An 18671-nucleotide genomic window follows, 5' to 3' on the forward strand; every position below is an offset into this window, starting at 1 on the left:
TCAATTAAAGATGTGGTGCCACTGATTCCTCTTCCTTTCGTCTCCCTCTACCTCGTTCTGTCATACCTATACCTTACAATCCTGATGCAAGTCATGGAAGCAACCTAAGCATTCAAACTATAGGGAATGGTTAGATGAAGCAAGTTGCATGAATTTGCAAACTGAACATCAGTGGCTGACAAGTGTACTAGCTACTCAGCAGACTGAGATTCAGAGGACTACAATTTAGAGCCAGGTAGGGAAGAAAAGTTCACGAGACAGAATCTTCAAAATAATTCATAAAAAGCCAGGCTAGAAATATAGTTTAAATGGTAGAACATCAGCTATGAACAAGCAAGCTGAGCAAGGATGAGGCCCTGAGTTCAAACCCCATAACTGCAAAACAAATGCATAAATTCATATTCGGCTAATTAAAACTACTATATTTGAAGAGGACTGGGAAGTGAAAAAATAGGAATATATAGGCATGTATTATACATACCATACATAAACATATATCCATATGAGCATATATCAACAGGTATACAATAAAAAGTCTAAAACCAGGAAATGGAAACAAGAAAGTTTTTTCTTTGTTGTTGTTTGTGTTTTATTTTTGTCTTGTTCGTTCATTTATCTGTGTTGGGGGGGTAAATGGGGGCACAGAAATGGAAGGACAAAGGGTAAACAAATGAAGCAGTGGTACTCACTAGATACTACGTTGAAAACGAACTATATAACTTGTGGGTGGAAATGGAAGGGGAAAACCGAGAGCAAGGGAAGACATTATATTGTAAAAAAATATATATATATATTCATTACCTGACTTATCTCTGTACATTACCTTTATAATAATGTTTTAAGTCAAAGAAAAAAGTGTAAAAAGAAATACATCTGAGCTGGGATCACAATTCAAAGTCAGACAGGAAAATCTGAGAGACTCTTATCTCTAATTAACCAGAAAAGGGCTGGAGTGGGGCTGTGGCTCAAGTGGTAGCATGCTAGCCTTGAGTGAAAAAGCTGAAAGACGAAATGAGGCTCTGAATTCAAACCCCAGTACCAACAGAAATAATGCACCAAAAATAAAATAAGAGGTAGAAATAAAGAAGTACATGAATAGTCAATTTATACTCTTCCATTTCCCACTTTGTAAATTCTGGAATATAGACACTATGTACTACTATAGCTAGAATAAGAAACGCTGCCCTAGAATGTAACCATTCCCTTAGCCAGAGATCAAGGCCTCTATATCCTCCTGAGTCTTTGCCATCATGGATAGGCTATGGTGAGCTCCTCGCTGGTGATTCACATGGCCAATCTACCTCATGCCACTACTTGTCTCTTTCTGCCCAAGAGATAGAGGACACAACCCTCAGGGGCGAAAGACGATATTCCCCAAGCTAGCTCTTCCCCAGGGTCCATACAACCCTGCAACGTTTCTTTGGGTGCCAGCTTGATTTTGCACAAAACAAATGGTCATTTCAGTGGCTCCAGAACTCTTCACAGAGCAAAAGAGAGTAGTAGCCATTGAGAATCTGTGGGGAAAAGAGGGGTGTGTTGGGGGGGAGGGAAAGAGAGAGCCCTGAGCTTTTTTTGTTCAAGGCCAGCACTTTAGCCACAGCTCCACTGGGAAAGTAGAGCTGTGTGAACGGAAAGAGGAAGAAGAGTTGCTTTGTAGTAAGACAGGAAGTATGGAAGAATATATAGAGTAGAAAGGGCGTGGGAGAGAAGAGCTACAAAGCCAGGGTGGAAGAAGAGGGAAAAGAGAGAGAATGAAAGAAAGAAGAGCAGAGAGAGAGAGAGGGAGAGAGAGAGAGAGAGAGAAGATGGGGAAGCAAGACAGCCAGTGTGGGAGTGAGAAAGGACATGAGAGGGAGGATAAAATGAGCGAGGGCATGCATGAAGGAAGAGTGGATTAAGGGGAAAAAGAGGAAGAGGGAGAGGGTATAGGTGGGAGAAGTTGGAGAAACAGGCTGTCAAGATGAAGGAAAAGAGGAGACAGAGGGTATGGGGAAGGCAGGGGAATGAAAGAAGGTTAGGAGACAAAGGAAGGGAGAGCAGAAAAACAAGAGAGAAGGCCGGAGAGAAAACAAGAGAGAAGGCCGGAGAGAAAACAAGAGAGAAGGCCGGAGAGAAAACAAGAGAGAAGGCCGGAGAGAAAACAAGAGCCCACTAGGCCTCAGGGGTTAACTTGCCAGGCAAGTGGCTGTTTTTCACAATGTCTTCATCTCTTCCTCCATTAAAAAAAAAAAAAAAAAAAAAACCACAGGTTCCCTAAAAGAGCCAATGTCACAACTGTACCTTCCCCCATGGGGTGCTATCTCCAGCCCATCAGAGGGCCCCCTAAAACACAGCCACACTTTTTAAGTGCCACCAACTCAAAATAAGAAACTGACCTCCCTACACAACAAAGGGTCTCAAAGGGTATACACAATCCCACAATGCAATGGCTTTCTTTCCCAGGGAAGCCCCATGGAAAGGTTTCAGGGTGAACTGAATATCCCCAATGGCCACCACAAGGGAAAAGTCCCACTACCTCATATCCACCAACAGTCTTCTGCCCTCTGTCAAGATATATGGTGGGGGGGGGGCCTGGGAATGTGGCTTAGTGGTAGAGTGCTTGCCTAGCATGCATGAAGCCCTGGGTTCCATTCCTCAGTACCACATACACAGAAAAAGCTGGAAGTGGCACTGTGGCTCAGGTGATAGAGTGCTAGCAAAAGAAGCTCAGGGACAGTGCCTAGGTCATGAGTTCATGAGTTCAAGCCTCAGGACTGGCAAAACAAAAGAGGGAGGGGAAGGGGAGGTGTGAGAAAGAAAGAGAGAAAGGGAGGGACAGGGGGAGGGAGGGAGGAAGGGGAAGAGAGAGAGAGGGAGAGAGAGAGAGAGAGAGAGAGAGAGAGAGAGAGAGAGAGAGAGAGAGAGAGAGAGAGAGAGAGAGAGAAATCAGGGGAAATAAGCTTGTGACATTCCCACACCTTCTGACTTCCGGCCAGGAGGCATCCTCACACAGCACCCACATCCTGTCCCATGGCACCCACACCTCACCAACCACTGTTCTCCAGGGCATGCTTCTTCTGGGTCACCAATGTGTGCCAGCACCTCGCCCATGTCTCACTCCCATGAGGCCTGGAGATAGGCACCTCCCTCTACCTTCCTGCCTGCACATGGGATGGTCACCTGAGTGGGGGACACATACTGACACTGGGAGCCTCAAAGTTCACAAGTCAGAAGTAGCAGGTTTCAGGGGAGGGGGGTCATAGTGGTTCATACTTGTAACCCTAGCTAGGGAACAGGATGAGATCTGAGAATCCCGGTCTGAAGCCAGCCTAAGCAGTAGTCTGAGACCCTTATCTCCAATCAACTATGAAAAAGCTGGAAATGGAGCTGACTCACATGTTAGTAGAGCGCCAGCCTTGAATGAAAAATGCTGAAAGACAGCGCCTAGGCTCTGAGTTCAAGCCCCAATACCAACACACACAAAAAAAAAAATGGAAGAAAGTAAGAAGGACAAGGAGGAGAAAGGGGAGGAAGAGAAAGAGGCTGAGACTGTGTGGTATGGCTCATGTACAAGCTGCACAGAGAAACTGGGAACTGGAAAGATGGCCAGAGAGCATAATGGTTGGTGGTCCATCCCTGGTTCGAGACTAGCCTTGGAGGTCAACTCCTTCACCAGATGCCTTTGGGGTTCTTATTAGGCCCCTGGAAATTAGCACCCTTTTTACAAATTAGTGGGTTCTGTTTGGCCTCTGCCAACACACACACTGAAGTGGGAAAATGGTTCCTAACTCAGTCAAGAACCAAGGCCTAGACTGGCTAAGAATGAAGAGTCCAGGCCAGTTGAGACTGAAGTACTCAGCCATCTCTCAAGAGAAGTCTTCCAAAAGACACCTGTGCCTTTGCTAAAATGGGATTGAGAGGCTCAATGGGAGAGAGCTTGCCTGACAGGTGCAAAGCCACTTGGCATGGATTTGGTTGAAAACCAAGTGCTTCTAACCAACGGCCAGTGTGTATCTTTGCAATCTAAAGAATTTTTGTCCTGCCAGTACCAAGCCTTTTGCCAGAACTCAGGACCTGAGCACTGGCCTTGGGTTTTCTCAAGGCTAGAACTCTACCACTTGAGCCCAGCACCATTTCCGGCATTTTCTATCTATGTGGTATCATGGAATCAAACCTGGGTCTTTGTGCATGCTAGGCAAGCATTCTACCACTAGGCCAAACTCTGGGCCCCAAACTGAAGGAATTTAAGGGAAGCAAAGTATGACATCTTCTGTTGGGGGCCGACTGTGGAGTCAGTGACCTTGGACCCGCACAGCTGCGACCACTAGGAGATAAGCTATTAGCATGAGTTTGGGCTATGTTAATCCCTTCTTGTTTACTTGATTGCTGTTTCGTAGGAATGCAACACCTGGCAGTTTCCTGGCTTTAAGAAAAGTATTTAAGATTGGAACAAAGAAATAAATGAGGCTACAGTCTTAAGCACACAGCCTTCTTGGGCTGTAGTCCTCCTGAACCCCATCTGCTTGTCTCTCTTCTATTTTGTTAGTCCCTGCCCCCTATTTCAGGAATCCTGGTTCGCTGCCGGCTGGCCGCGGCAATCTTCAACCCTGAATGTGATTGAATTGGTGTTGCAGTGTTTTTCTTTAGGATTCGATCTTTATGAACGACAGTAATTGTCAAGAAAGCTAACCATGAAACTAACACACAAATGCTTCAGGAGTAGAAGTAAACTCTAAACTCCCCCACAGGATAAGAGAAAAGAAACTAGGTTGCTTTGAGAATAAGCAAAACTAAAGTCCCAAGAATACATTTAGGTGTTCATACATGCATATATTATCATTTAGTCAGATTAGATTAGAATCCTTTGTGTGTGTGTGTGTGTGTGTGTGTGTGTGTGTGTGTGTGTGTGTGTGTGTGTTTGGTACTAGGGCTTGAACTCAGGGCCTGAGTGCTATCGGTTTGCTTTTCTGCTCGAGGCTGATGCCATTTGAGCCACACCTCTACATTTGGCTTTCTGGTAGTTAACTGGAAATAAGTGACTCATGAACTTTCCTGCCCCAGCTGGCTTCAAACCTTGATCCTCAGATCTCAGCCTCCTGAATAGCTAGGATTACAGGCATGAGCCACCAGTGTTGGGCAATTAGAAAGTTTTGAAGACCAGGGGAAAGGAAAGGGAACCGCAGAAACAGCAGGTCAAAGGACGAACTAATGCAACAATGACACTCACTTGACACTAGGTTGTGTATCAACCTTACAACTTGTGGGGAAAGGAAACAGGAAGGGAAGAAAAGTAAGGGGGAGGGAGAGAGATGAAGGATGGAGTAACCTTGTTCAAAAAACAAATGTAACCCTGCTCACCATCTTTTCAATAAAGATAATAAATACTTTTAAAAGAAACTGAAGTCCTTCTATTAAAAAGAAAGAAAGAAAGAAACACTTCCACTTTTCTTGTATTCCTTTTAAATTTCAACTAGGATACTTGAGTTTCTAGGTCTGTTTTTTTGTTTTGTTTTCCAAATCAGTGGCAAGAACCACCAACAAACTATGATTCTGATCTTCACATTCAACATGTGGCAGGAAGGAGCAATTTAAAAGTTTTAGAACTAGTTAGTGGTGATGACTGCATAGCATGGTAAATAATTGAATGCCACTGAAATTACATTTAAAATGATTAAGTGACTAATTTTATTATACATAATTACCACTGCAAAAAAAATAATGTGGGTTGGGAGTTTGGCCTAGTGGTGAGAGTGATTGCCTAGCATGCACGGAGACACGGGTTCAATTCCTCAGTACCACATACATAAAAAAGCCGGAAGTGGTGCTGAGGCTCAAGTGGTAGAGCTCTAGCCTTGAGAAAGTCCAAGGACAGTGCTCAGGCCCTGAGCTCAAGCCCAAGAAGACTGGCAAATAATAATAATAATTATGTGGGACCAGGAGTTTGGCCTAGTGGTAGAGTGCTTGCCTAGCATGCACAAAGACCTGGGTTCCATTCCTTGGTGCCATATACATAGAAAAAAGCTGGAAGTGGTGCTGTGGTTCAAGTGGTAGAGCTCTGGCCTTGAGAAAGCCTAAGGACAGTGCTCAGGCCCTGAGCTGAAGTCTAGGACTGGCAAATAATAATAATAATAATAATAATATAAGCTACATGCTGCTGGCTCATGTCTGTAATCCTAGCTACTCAGGAGACGGAGATCTGGGGATCAGTGTTCAAAGTCAATCCAAGCAGGAACGTCTATGAGACTATTTTCCGCAATTAACCAGCAAGAAAGCCAGAAGTAAGGATATGGTTCAGGCCTACTAGTCTTGTGCACAAAAGCTGAAGGACAGTGCCCAGGCTCTGAGTGAAAGCCCCAGGACTGTCAGGAATCACATACCATACCTCTGTGGATCTGTTTCATCACCTGATAGCATGGGGCGGAGCTACAAAGAACTCATCCACTGCTACAATTCCAGGAACTGGTAAACAAGTGTCACCAGAATCTGTCACTCCACCCAGGAAGGCAAAACATTAAGAGAGCCAAAAACTGCAAGAAAGAAAAGAAGTTTAGGAATCCTGTACCCTAAATCCCTTGCCAAGGCTGGAAAAGAGGGAGCAACAGTTGTGGTAAGACCACTTTTACTCAAAGGGAAAAATAGTGAATGGATGCTGCTCTCTGGTGACTTCCAGATTCGGTCACAAAAACAAAACTGTGGTGACAGAAAAACAGCTTATGTTCCAGAACGAGGTCAGATGATAAAGTAAGGAAAAAGTTTCAACGATCTGTGGTCATGAGCCTCTGAGGTGCCCCTAAGAGCAGGCTGCCTCAGCCTCTGCCTGGCAGACATTTGAGGTCAAACAATTCTTTGTGGTGAAGACTCTCCTGTGCACTGTAGGATAGTTAGCAATGCCCATGGCCTCTGCCCACTAGATGCCAATAAACTGACCCCTTTCCCCAGCTGTGACAAACACAATTGTCCTGACATTGGCAAGTGTCCTCTGAGGAGCAAGAGAGAATCACTCTCAGTTAAGACTCAAAGCCAGATGGGCCGGGAGTTTGGCCTAGTGGTAGAGTGTTTGCCTAGCATGCACGAATACTGGGGTTCGATTCCTTGGTACCACATACATAGAAAAAAGCAGGAAGTGGTGCTGAGGCTAAAGTGGTAGAGCTCTAGACTTGAGAAAGTCCAAGGACAGTGCTCAGGCCCTGAGCTCAAGCCCAGGACTGGCAAAAAAATAAAAAGCCACAGAGAATTTTCTATCTTAAAACTTGCAGTTCTTTGTGGAAGCAATGTGACACATGAGGTATCACTCTTGTCCTCCACTGTGTCACAGGCCACCACATACTGTCAGCAAACAGACCCCGTCAATGTGCTCTGCCCAGGGGCCTTTGCAAAACTACTGTCAGCCCACATCTTGGATTGTAATCAGTAACAGTACTTGGAAGAAGGGACTGCTCGTTCATTCATTAACACATGGCACACTTTCACCAGGTAATGGAGCTGGGCTAGGAGATGGGGAGTCCTGCTGCGAGGTGAACAGACTTCATTCAGATTGAAGTGTTATACAGCAACCTTCAGAACAGGCTTTACAAGATAAACAAGGAGTGCTGTAGCCGCACATTAGCTCCTCAAAAGTATCCATTTTCCCACTGGGAATGTGGCTTAGTGGTAGAGTGCTTGCTCTGAGTTCAAGCCCCAGGACTGGCTTTAAAAAAAAAAAGTGTCCACTTCTGAGTCCATCAAAATCTGTGAGTGGATTGCCTTACATAGCAAAAGATGATTTAAAGACTTAAGGCTCTTGAAAAAAGGCAGAGGGGGTGGATTTACCTGGAATTACTGTCTTTTATCGTGTGCCATATATCATGACACACCTTGTAATAGGCAGATTGGAAGGTGACAATAAGATGAGAGGGAGATGAGAAGATGGAAGCAGAGGCTGGAGCAATGTAGGCAGTCCTGGAAGCTGGACAGGATAAGGAAGTGAACTCCTGCAGAAGAAATGAAGCCCAACCATCCCTTGACACTGTCTCAGGAAAACCCATATGGAACTTCTGGCCTCTAGAACTACAAGATTGCACCTCACTGGTGTATTCTTTTTAAGTGACAAGCCTTGCAGTAATTTGTTATAGCAGCAATAGTCAACTAATACAGGAAAACAACAAAGCAGAGAAGAGTGCCGTTTCCTATGAGGGAGCTATATAGGTGAAGGCTCAGTAGCCAAAACAATCACAGAATGAGAGTAGCTGCTAAGCTTTAGAAGCCCGAGCTAAGGCACTCAAGTTCTTAAGCATTTTCAGGAGGGTAGGTACATGGAATTCATCCCAAAGACACTATGGGCTTGCTTGCAGATTGGAAGAGGCTGAAAGAAGATGGAAAGGGAGAAGAATAAGAGCAAAGGCAAACACTGGAACACCTATGGAAGTGACAGGGAAAGGTGATAATACCCTCAACGAGCTGGAAGTCTTAAAAAGATAATGCAGAGCAGCTAGGCACTAATCGCTCACTCCTGAAATCCTCGCTACGTGGAAGGCTAAGAAATGAGAGGACAGGAAATCCATACTACCACACCGCACAGTCCACAAGACTCAATGGAAAAAGCTGGATGTGTCTGTATATGCCTGTCATCTCTCCCAGGGAAGGAAGAAAAACAGAAGGATTCTGGTTCAGGCACACATCCAGACAGGAAATGATACCCTATCTCAAAACTTAAAAGGGGGGTGCTGGGAATTTGGCCTAATGGTAGAGGGCTTGCCTAGCATGCACAAAGACAAGGGTTCAATTCCTCGGTACCACATACATAGAAAAAAGCCGGAAGTGGTGCTGAGGCTCAAATGGTACAGCTCTAGCCTTGAGAAAGTCCAAGGACAGTGCTCAGGCCCTGAGCTCAAGCTCAGGACTGGCAATAAATAAATACATAGGGCTAGAAGCAAAGTTCAGCAGTAGAGCACCTAGCCAGCAAGCACCAGACCTTCTGTTCCAACACTAATTCCATTTTTTAAAAATGAGCGGGGCAGAAATGATTAAGAAGCAAGGCTGAACTTAGTTTGCAACATACTCAGTTTGAAGGATCTAAGACACACCTGTGGGCTAGGAGGCTATGAATGAAAATCCACTCAACCACTATTCATTGTAGGCTCCAGTATGCCAGGTACAGAAACCCAATGCCCAAATAAGATTGAGTTTCAGGCTTGGGGTGTAGCATAGTGGTAAAGTGTTCGCCGAGCATACATGAAGCCTTGGGTTCAATTCCCTGGAACCACATACACAGAAAATGCCGGAAGTGGCGCTGTGGCTCAAATGGTAGAGAGCTAGCCTTGAGCAAAAAAGTAAAAAGTGTCCAACGACAGTGCCCAGGCCCTGAGTTCAAGCCCCAAGCCTGGCAAAAAAAAGTCGAGTTCCCACCTCTGTAGCACACTTTATACACAAAGAGGACTAACAATGGACTAATGACCAGGACTAACAATGTTCCAGAGGTACATGGAGAGGAAAAACCTGAAAATGAGAAAATCAGGAGGAAATAGGATGCCCTAGAAGAGAAGAAAAAGTCAGTTCTAGATTTCACACTTGCAAAAGGTAGTTAAGCCAAAGTTGCTGAGGCATAGCTGGAACCATGTATTTTGCGATTATGAGTTACCTCAGTGTGACCAGATTCCTAGAACACAGCCAGAGAAATGTCAGACAAGGGGCCAGGAGTGTGGCCTAGTGGTAGAGTGCTTACCTAGGTAAGCCCTGTGTTCGATTTCTCAATACCACATACACAGAAAAAAATAAAGCCACAAGTGGTTCTGTGGCTCAAGTGGTAGAATGCTAGCCTTGAGAAAGCCCGGGGACGGTGCTCAGGCCCTAAGTTCTAGCCCAAGACTGGCAAAAGAAGGAAGAACAGGAAGAGGAAGAAGAGGAGGAGGAGGAGGAAAAGGAAATGCCAGAGGACAGTGGTCCTGGTAAGTGCAGGGCAGGCTCAAGGAACAAAGTAGGTAGGGAGAAGTAGCTACATCGAGAAAAAGCAGTAAGAAAAAAGACAAACAAGAAACAATAAATGTAAAGTATAGCTGTAAAGTGGCCTTACTCCATTTTCTGATGCTATAACAAAATGCCAGAGACTGTGTAACTTCTAAAGAACAGTTTCCTTGGTGTACGCTTCTGGACAGTGGAAAGACAAAGAGCGTGCCGTGCGTGGTGCTAGCCTTGCCTTGGCTCCAGGGGAGAGGGTCGGAGGGTATCATATGAGGTAACAGCAAACGTACTAGCTTGGGTCTCTTCCTGTTCTTAGAAAAACCACTAATGCCATCATAAATGCCTCACTCTCATGACTTCCTCTAATCCTATTTGCGTCCCAAAGGCTTCACCTTCAAATACCATGAATATAAACTTAGGAATTAAGATTCCAAAACATGAGCTTTTAGGGGACGTGCACAAACTATAGCAAGTAGCTTTTTAAAATGAGATTTAAATATCTAAATTTAAAACCAAAGATAGAATCTTCATGAGAAGGAAGAAGGTAGTTGACTGTGAGTACAGCTGTCCAGGAGAATCTAGAAAAGCTAAATCCACTAAAAGGCAGTGTGGTATATAGATTAAGATGTGGAGGGGGTGGGACTTTGGCCTAGTGGTAGACTGCTTGCCTAGCATGCATGAAGACCCGAGTTCGATTCCTCATTACCACTTACATAGAAAAGCCAGAAGTGGTGCTGTGGCTCAAGTGGAAGAGTGCTAGCCTTGAGGACAAAGCGCAAGGACAAGGCTCAGGCCCTGAGTTCAAGCCCCAGGACTGGCAACAAAAAAAAAGTAGAGTCAAGCACAGTGGCTCACGCCTGTAATCCTAGCTACTTAGGAGGCTGAGACCTGAGGATCACAGTTCAAAGCCAGCCCCAAAGCCAGCCCAGGCACTAAAGAACAAGAAACTTTTATCTCCAACTAATCACTAGAAAATGGGAGTGGGGCTGTGGGTCAAAGGGTAGGTTGGTAGCCTTGAGCTCAAGAGCTCAGGGACAAGGCCCAGGCCCATCACACACACACACACACACACACACACACACACACACACACACACACACACACACACACACAAAGATGTAGACATGTAGACATGATGGGCACATCACCCATGTCCATAGTCTAATGCCCATGAGTTGGGAATCCATTAGGGAAGTCAACGGTGCTAATCAGCGGACATGGAGGTGAAACCAATGTCATTGTGTCTTACTCGTAGAGGAGACAGTCAAGAGTCAGTGTCAGAGTGGTAGACTGAGACCTTACTGGCCAGTCATTACAAACTTTAAAGATGGAGAAAGAAGCCAGGAGCCAAACTCCAGATGCTGAAAAAGGCCAGGGAACAGGGGGCAGTAGCTCATGTCTCTAACCCAGGAGGCTCTGATCTAAGGCTCAAAGTTCAAACCAGCCCAGGCACAAAAGGACCTGAGACTCTCATCTCCAATTAACCTCTAGGAAATGGGAAATGGGGCTTGGCTCAAGGGTAGGGGAGTAGCCTTAAAAAGAAGAGCTCAGGGATAGTGACCAGGCTGAGTTCAAGACCCATGACCCCCACACAAAAATAAAAAATCCAGAGAAGTGATTCTTCTTTAAGAGTTTCCAGAAGGACCCTTTGTACAACTCCTTAATAATAACAATTTTTTTAAAAAAAGTTTCCAGAAAGGATGCAGCCAGCCCAGCTGAGATCTTGATTTTATCCCAGTGACAGATGGTAAATTTGTAATGTCTGAGGATACCAAATTGAGGATAGTTTGTTACAACAATCAGAAATGCATACAAGCTTCCGGGTATAGGAAAGCATAAATATCCAATATCCTAATAATGTTGACAATACATTTCAAAGCCCAGCATGCAGAGAATGGATGGAACAAAAAGACAATAGGAATGTTCTATGGGATAGATAGTCTAAGTTCAAATATTTAACACTGAGTGTCACTAACATCCGGGGAGTGTTACAGGTGTGGCTTGGATTAGATACCTGCAAAAATGAAACAATGTACTGTCTTCATGCTATGAGAAGTCTGTTTTGAACTAGGACCACAGTCTTCTCTAAGTTTATGTGTTAGTTCTCAGAACAATTTGTTTGTAAACAATGCCTTGTATAGTCCAATGAGCCAGGAGTGCTCATCTGTAAGGCAAGGAAGCTCTATATTGGATTCTGCATCCGCCCATGTGGAAGACACATGAAAATCAAGATTGCTGAGCACTGCTGCTACTTCAGTAGGTCTTCTGAGATAGGCCAGAGAATCAGTAAAGGGACTCCAAGGGGAATGACACTCTGAAAACCACTTTCCCAGGGAATCGCCAACAACATTGTAAGGATTTTGGTATTTTCCAGAGTTACATCTTTCCCATGAAGAGCCTGACTTCCCAGTTCTCAGCAAGTTGCTCTAGGCTACTCCTCATCTCCCCTCCTGGTAGGCCATTCCAGTTGTCCATTTTGCTTACAGTACAAGACTATGTGGGAGAATGATAGAAGGGATAACATAGATGAAGATCCATTGCACTCACAATCTGACCTGTGGAACTGAAACCCCTTTATACCACTACTGAAAAATAATAAAGGGCCGGGAGTTTGGCCTAGTGGTTAAAGTGCTTGCCTAGTATGCACGAAGACCCGGGTTTGATTCCTCGACACCACATATATAGCAAAAAGCCAGAAGTGGTGATGTGGCTCACGTGGTAGAGCCCTCGCCTTGAGAAAATCCAGGGACAGTGCTCAGGCCCTGAGCCCAAGCCCAGGACTGGCAAAAAAAATAATAATAAATAAATAAAGTACAAGACCAAAAGTGATCAATACTACATCCAGGCTTCAGTGGCTCAGGAGGCTGAGATTTGAGGATTACAGTTCAAAAGCAGCCCAGGCAGGAAAGTCCATGAAAATCTTATCTCAAATTTGGTAAAAAGCCAGATATGGCACTGTGGCTCCGTAGTGGTAGAGCATTAACCTTGAGCACAAGCATTCAACCAGAGTGCCCACACCCTGAATTCAAGCCTCAAAACAGGCACACAAAGAAGAAAACCATTCTTCTAACAGTATCAAGCAAGGTCATTTTATGTTGGGATAAGACACAAAAGTCAAGCCTCTCCATAAAAACGTCTGAACACAGACAAAACACAAGCCTTGTCCAAACCACAAATGTGGCCAGATGTCCCCAAATCATGGATAATACAAGTATCTGCTACTTCCCTACCAGCCTGATTTAACCAGGCTCCAATTTCCCCTGCTTCTAGAGAACACTTGTTAAGATATCCAATCACAGAAGTGCCGCTGGAATTATCCAATCCAGAGCATCATCTGGCTTCCTTAAATACTCCTCAAACCACCTAACAACAGGCACCAATCCACTAAGTCAGCCTCTCTGCCTGTATTCACCCTGCAATGAGAAGGAAAAATCAGCATGTTGAACTCCAAGTATGTTCCGAGGGCAATGATGATTCATATTCAACATTCAGATGTCTGCCCAAACCCAGTGTCCTCAAAGCCACCATCCTAACCACTCTCCAGTCTACATCAGATTCCCCCTCTCTACTCTTCTTCCACGAGGTCTACAATAGCTCTTAGTTCCTCGGCTAGACTGAGAAACCCAAGATAGCAGGGGTGCGTGCATGTGTGTGCGCGTGCGTGCGTGCGTGCGTGCGTGTGTGTGTGTGTGTGTGTGTGTGTGTGTGTGGCACAAGGCAGGAGGTTAAGAGAAACTCGATGGGTGGATAAATGGACAAATACTGATCAGGCACAAATACTGCATGCTACATACCTTAAAACAATTATAAGCAAGCATTGATGGAAGAATGTCAATAATGCAAAAAGAACTGAAGTGGTAAGAGAAGAAACAACCATGGTTTTGTAACCCAGATGACAGCAAGGTTTTGCTCAGGTGATGATGGATATAAACGACTAACGAGTAACGAGCCAGGTACCAGTGGCTCACAGAGTGTCAGGAGGCTGAGATCTGAGGATCACCATTCAAAGCCAGCCCAGGGAATGAAAGTCCATGAGACTGTTATCTCCAATTAACCAGAAGTGGTGCTGTGGCTCAAGTGGTAGAGCACTAGTCTTGAGCTGAAGTGCTTAGAGACAACGCCCAGGCCCAGAGTTCAGCCCCATGACCAACAAAAAAAAAAAAAAAAGAAAGAAAAAGAAAAAAAGAAAGGGGGTTAAGGCCATGCACCATAAAGATAGGAATGCTTTCTCTCATTTTGAACTCAAGCTTTGATTGTGGAAATCATCACATTACACTCAGCTATAGGTTAGCATAACGCAGTCTACCACTGAGAGATTACATTGCCAAAAACTGAACTCCATTGTTACTCTGGAAGTGTTTAAACATAGGTCATTTGCGGCGCTTGCAAACCCTTCACTGCTCCCAGATTTGGGTCATAATATTTGTACTGGTTAATTATAAGAGGCTTTCCCTATGTCTGGCACTATGAGCATCTCCCAGCAAGTTCAAGGGGGCACATTCTTATAGGCTTTTGTAAGAGGCCATTTTGTAAATCACCAGCCTCATTTCAGTGTTAGAGCTTTGATGAGTTTGGGTTATTTTTTTTTTCAGATCAAAGACTATTAGGATACACGTTTCATCAATAGAAAAACCATTATCAGATCAGGCAAGAATACACACATATCAAATTGATCAATCAGATAAATCTTCTGAAAACCAAAGTCTCAGGGTGGGTATGCTTGTGATATACAGGCCTAGCCCCACCAGGTCATATTCCATGAGAAGGCCTGTACAATGAATTGTTAAATAAATACCTGTACTACATCCCAAACACATTGCTGGAGATGCTTTAAGAACAGGTGAGCATTACCCACAAACTGCTGTAAGTAACTTCAACCGTACTCTAAACATTTTCATGAACTACGTGACATCTGCTTGAGTCCTAACACCTCTACGTGTAAACTCCTGAAATAAATAAAAATCCATTGCTGTTCCCCGCTTCCCCAGGTTAGGGTTACAATGAAGAACATAAAAGCTGGAAAAGGCTTTAAAGTGGAGAAGAACTCTCATCTTGTAAAAGAGAATCTAAAGAATGAAAACAGTTCAGATCCAAATGATAAACAGGTCTGTTTCTTCTTAAAGGAGACACCATCCCTTACCCATTGAGATCTACAAAGATTCTGGCTGGCTATGAGAGCAGACATTTGGATTTCACTTCTTTCTGCATGTACCCTCCTATATGTGACCCACTCAAAATGAAAGATCACCATCACAGTATTTCTGGTTACCTCAGGAGAAAGCAATCCATTAGTGACAAAGAAGATTTAAAGTATATACTTTTGTCCGTGAACTAAGTCATCTTACCAGGGGCCAAAACACAAGAGTACTGTGCTTAGATTGTATTTGTTGTCTTCCACCAAGAAGAAAGATTTCATGGCCCTCATTCATTTATCCATTCAACCAATATTTACGTAGGGCCTGCTCTGTGCCAGGCACCAAAGCAAACCAGTACAACCCAGAACTGTCCCTATGGCCATAGAGTTCCTTATAGAGGAAGATAAATATTAAACAAACTCTCAGCCATAACACCGCTACTAAATCAAGACAGTTTCTCATGAGAAAGGGTCACAGGAACTAATTTAGACTGGGATTGATACAGGGATCAGAGAAGGGGAAAGGGGGACATTTAAATAGAGAGACCATCCGCTCACCACTTGGGAAAAGGAAAATCATTTTGGTACATGACTACAAATGAGATTTTAACTTTACCCATCAACAACTGATTGTTTTAACTTCTTGTCCTCTACAGCTTCTGTCTTCTTGAGAATCCTATAGCCGCTCACCTCTCACCCACCTGACTGGTATGCCCAAGCCCTATTAACTGAAAGCAGGAAGGTCTCACTTTATAATGATTGATTATTATGTGCAGGCTTCCTACGCTTGGCCTAGAAACACCCAAAATAATATGCTAGAGGCATAAAGAAGAAAAGCTGGCTGTTAGAAGCCCAGGCAATCACAAGTCCTTTGCCCGATAAAGTGCCAGCTACTCTGGGTAACAAGGTGGTTTCCATACTACAGGGTCTATACCAAATGATACCTCAGTGGTCCTGACGTTGGCAGTCTTCTTGAAACTGATATTTGCTCAAAAAATCAAGGATGACATTAACATTCCCAGTTCCCCAGCCCTGCGGAGTTAGAGAAGGCCATGGGAAGTACCTTTGACCATCGGGGAGTGGAGAAAGGGTTTAGGAAGGCAAGCAGAGAGCGAGTGAGGGCCAGAGCACACGGCGGTGGATGGGGAGGGGAGGGCAGTGGGAGGCGCTTCCACGGTTCAGGACCCTGGGATGGTGCAGCAGGCCGGGTTCTGGGGCGTTTCCAGCTCACCCCTGGCCAAGACAATCTAGTCTCCTCAGAGACCCCAATTCCAGCTTCCCGCAAGGAAGGCACTGTGCCCCCCAAAGCAGGCCAGAGCCCACTGGGTATAAGTACCCACGTCTGCAGCGCGGGGGGGGGTAACCCAAACTCTCCCCGCCCACCCGAAAAAACCCAACCACACCCCCTAGCATCCCTCAGCCCCAGCCACCTGGGGCCAGTCCCTGCGACCCAGGGCCCCCCCTCCCACCCCACGGGTTCCCCTCAACGTCGCGTATGGGCTCCTTGGGGACACTGAAGCAAGTGGGAGTGAAGAGGAGAGCGCGACGCGGGCAAGGACGCCTATCGCGATGTCACCCACCCCGGTTTTGCTCCGTGGCGCCTTCTTGGCTCAGTGGTCCCGGGATGGGCGGGCCGCCACCCTCCCCCGCCAGGCTGAGATGGACACCCTGGTTCTGGAGCGGGCCCCCCTCCACCATCACCACTTACCCATTGGCGCCGAGCCGGGTCGGGCCGCCGAGGCAGCTTGAAAGTTGGCGGAGGCGGGTGTGAGGTTCTGGGCGCCGGGTTCAGGGCGCGGGGATCCGGGTGCGGGCGTCAGGACGCGGCGGCGACTGGGCGGGCTTCTTCCTCGGTGGCGGCAGTGGGGGTTCAGCGCCGCCCGTTGCTGCTGCTGCTGCTGCTACCGCTGCTGCCCTGGGGCGACTCCTGCTGCTGCATCGTGGCCCGCTGCGCCCGGCTGCACCGGGTTTCCTGCTCTCTGGGAGTGGAAATTACGAAGAAAAAAAAAAAAAGAAAAGAAAAGCGCCGCCCAGCTCAGCGCCCGACAGCCGCGCTACCGCGCTGCCTTCTCCCCTCCTCCCCTCCACCCAGCCGCCGCCACCGCCGCCGCTGCCGCCGCCGCCGCGATGCTCCCGCAGCTCCGCCTGCAGGGGACGCGCGGCTGCTGGGGCGGGGGCGGGGCCGGAGAGGGGCGGGGCCGCGGCGGCTCCCCCACGCGTTCCTGCAGCTCCACCGCCCTCCTCACTGTGGGTTCTGGGGGACCCCAGCTCCAAGCGGCCACCCCGCCCACCACACACACACACACACATACACACACACACACACACACACACACACTTCCCCACCTATATCATGCCAAGGCTCTGCTAACGCCCCAGGAAATGCCGCGAGACTCCTCGAGACCGAAAAAGATTGGGGGGTCTACGGGGGGGGGGAAGGAGGCGTCCGAATTGAGGGGCACGTGGAAAAGAAGGCGAAAGGAGGAGGATCCCGAGGGGCGGGGGAGGCGAGGCGAAGTCGAGGACAGGCTGGGGGAAGGGGATGTCAGAGGGCTGCAGAAGGGCGGAACACCTGCTGAGCGGTAACAGGTGACCCTGGGGGTGGGAGGCAAGCCAGAATAAGCCTGCGTGGGGTGGCGCTGTTGGGGGAGAAGGAGAAAGGGTCCCTTCAGCACAGTATGGAAATGCAGGCAGGCCAGGTCAGGTGTTCTGCTTGTAGTTGGTGATGGAATGAGAAGGGGAAGGACAAGAGCACACCTGAGTCCGTGGGTCTCTGCGTGGCTTCTCACAGGGATCCTCCTACCGACACTAACAGCAAGTACCTGCCTGCTCCAGGTGCGGTTCAAACGCTCAAGAATGCTCTCAGTCTCGATTAGTCCCGCCAATCCACATATAAACACTGACTCTCTTCCCCAACAAGCATCATGATGCCGTATTAGCCACCAGATTTTGGAGTTTGACTCTTGAGTGGGTGCCAACATGAATACACAGAATACGTGAGAATTGTATGTGGACAACACACAAGATCCTTTCTGGGTGCGTCCATTCCCCACCACACCTTTCAGCCATAGCTACTCTGCCTGTGCCCACATTCATTTACCAACCTCTTGTTTCCTTTTCCCTTTCCACCATCTGGTGGTGGAAAGAGATAATGAAATAGATAGGACACATTCAGGCATAGAGAAATATAAGACAATAAAGAAATTAGATCATTTGGCCCCTGAAAATGGAAGAGTCACTGAGGCTTAATGGACCCAACGGTGACAAATAATAACTGACACCACTACCCAATGAAATGCTTGCCTTCATATCTCATCTAAGATGACTGGGCAATGCTTGTAAATTGGTCACATCCTGCAGTTTCTACTGAAAGATGTTACTATAACTGCTTCTTCAGCTTAAAAAACGTCCTCAAGTCAGAGACTTACCAACAATAGATCAAATGCGTGTCAGAGCAATCTAAACAGGAGACAAATCGAGGGACAGAAGGCTTGTCACCCAGCTGCTGAGATGGAAGTAGTGGTGACTTCAACGTCAGACTTCAAAGGAAGAGATTAAAGAACCTGGAGATTACGATTCTAAACTGTTGAATGCAGGAATGAATATTCAATTAGACTTCTAC

At 46.3% G+C, this 18671-nt stretch overlaps 1 protein-coding gene across 4 annotated transcripts in view; it reads right to left on the reverse strand.

Moving 5' to 3' along the window:
* Sh3kbp1 (SH3 domain containing kinase binding protein 1) overlaps nt 1–17105 on the reverse strand; it is a 320820-nt gene extending 303715 nt beyond the window's left edge. For 2 of the 4 annotated variants that reach the window (XM_090326688.1, XM_090326683.1), the window contains exon 1: nt 16758–17101. In XM_090326688.1, the coding sequence (XP_090182814.1) occupies nt 16758–16761 (4 nt within the window). In that variant the 5' untranslated portion in view covers nt 16762–17101. Of the gene's footprint in view, nt 1–16757 lie in introns of all 4 variants that reach the window. The other 2 variants (XM_090326686.1, XM_090326687.1) reach the window with 2 other exon arrangements.
* Nucleotides 17106–18671: the final 1566 nt, after the last annotated feature.

The sequence above is a fragment of the Megascapheus bottae genome, chromosome X, assembly GCF_031878675.1.
Source record: "Megascapheus bottae isolate mThoBot1 chromosome X, mThoBot2.hap1, whole genome shotgun sequence".
Lineage (NCBI taxonomy): Eukaryota > Metazoa > Chordata > Mammalia > Rodentia > Geomyidae > Megascapheus > Megascapheus bottae.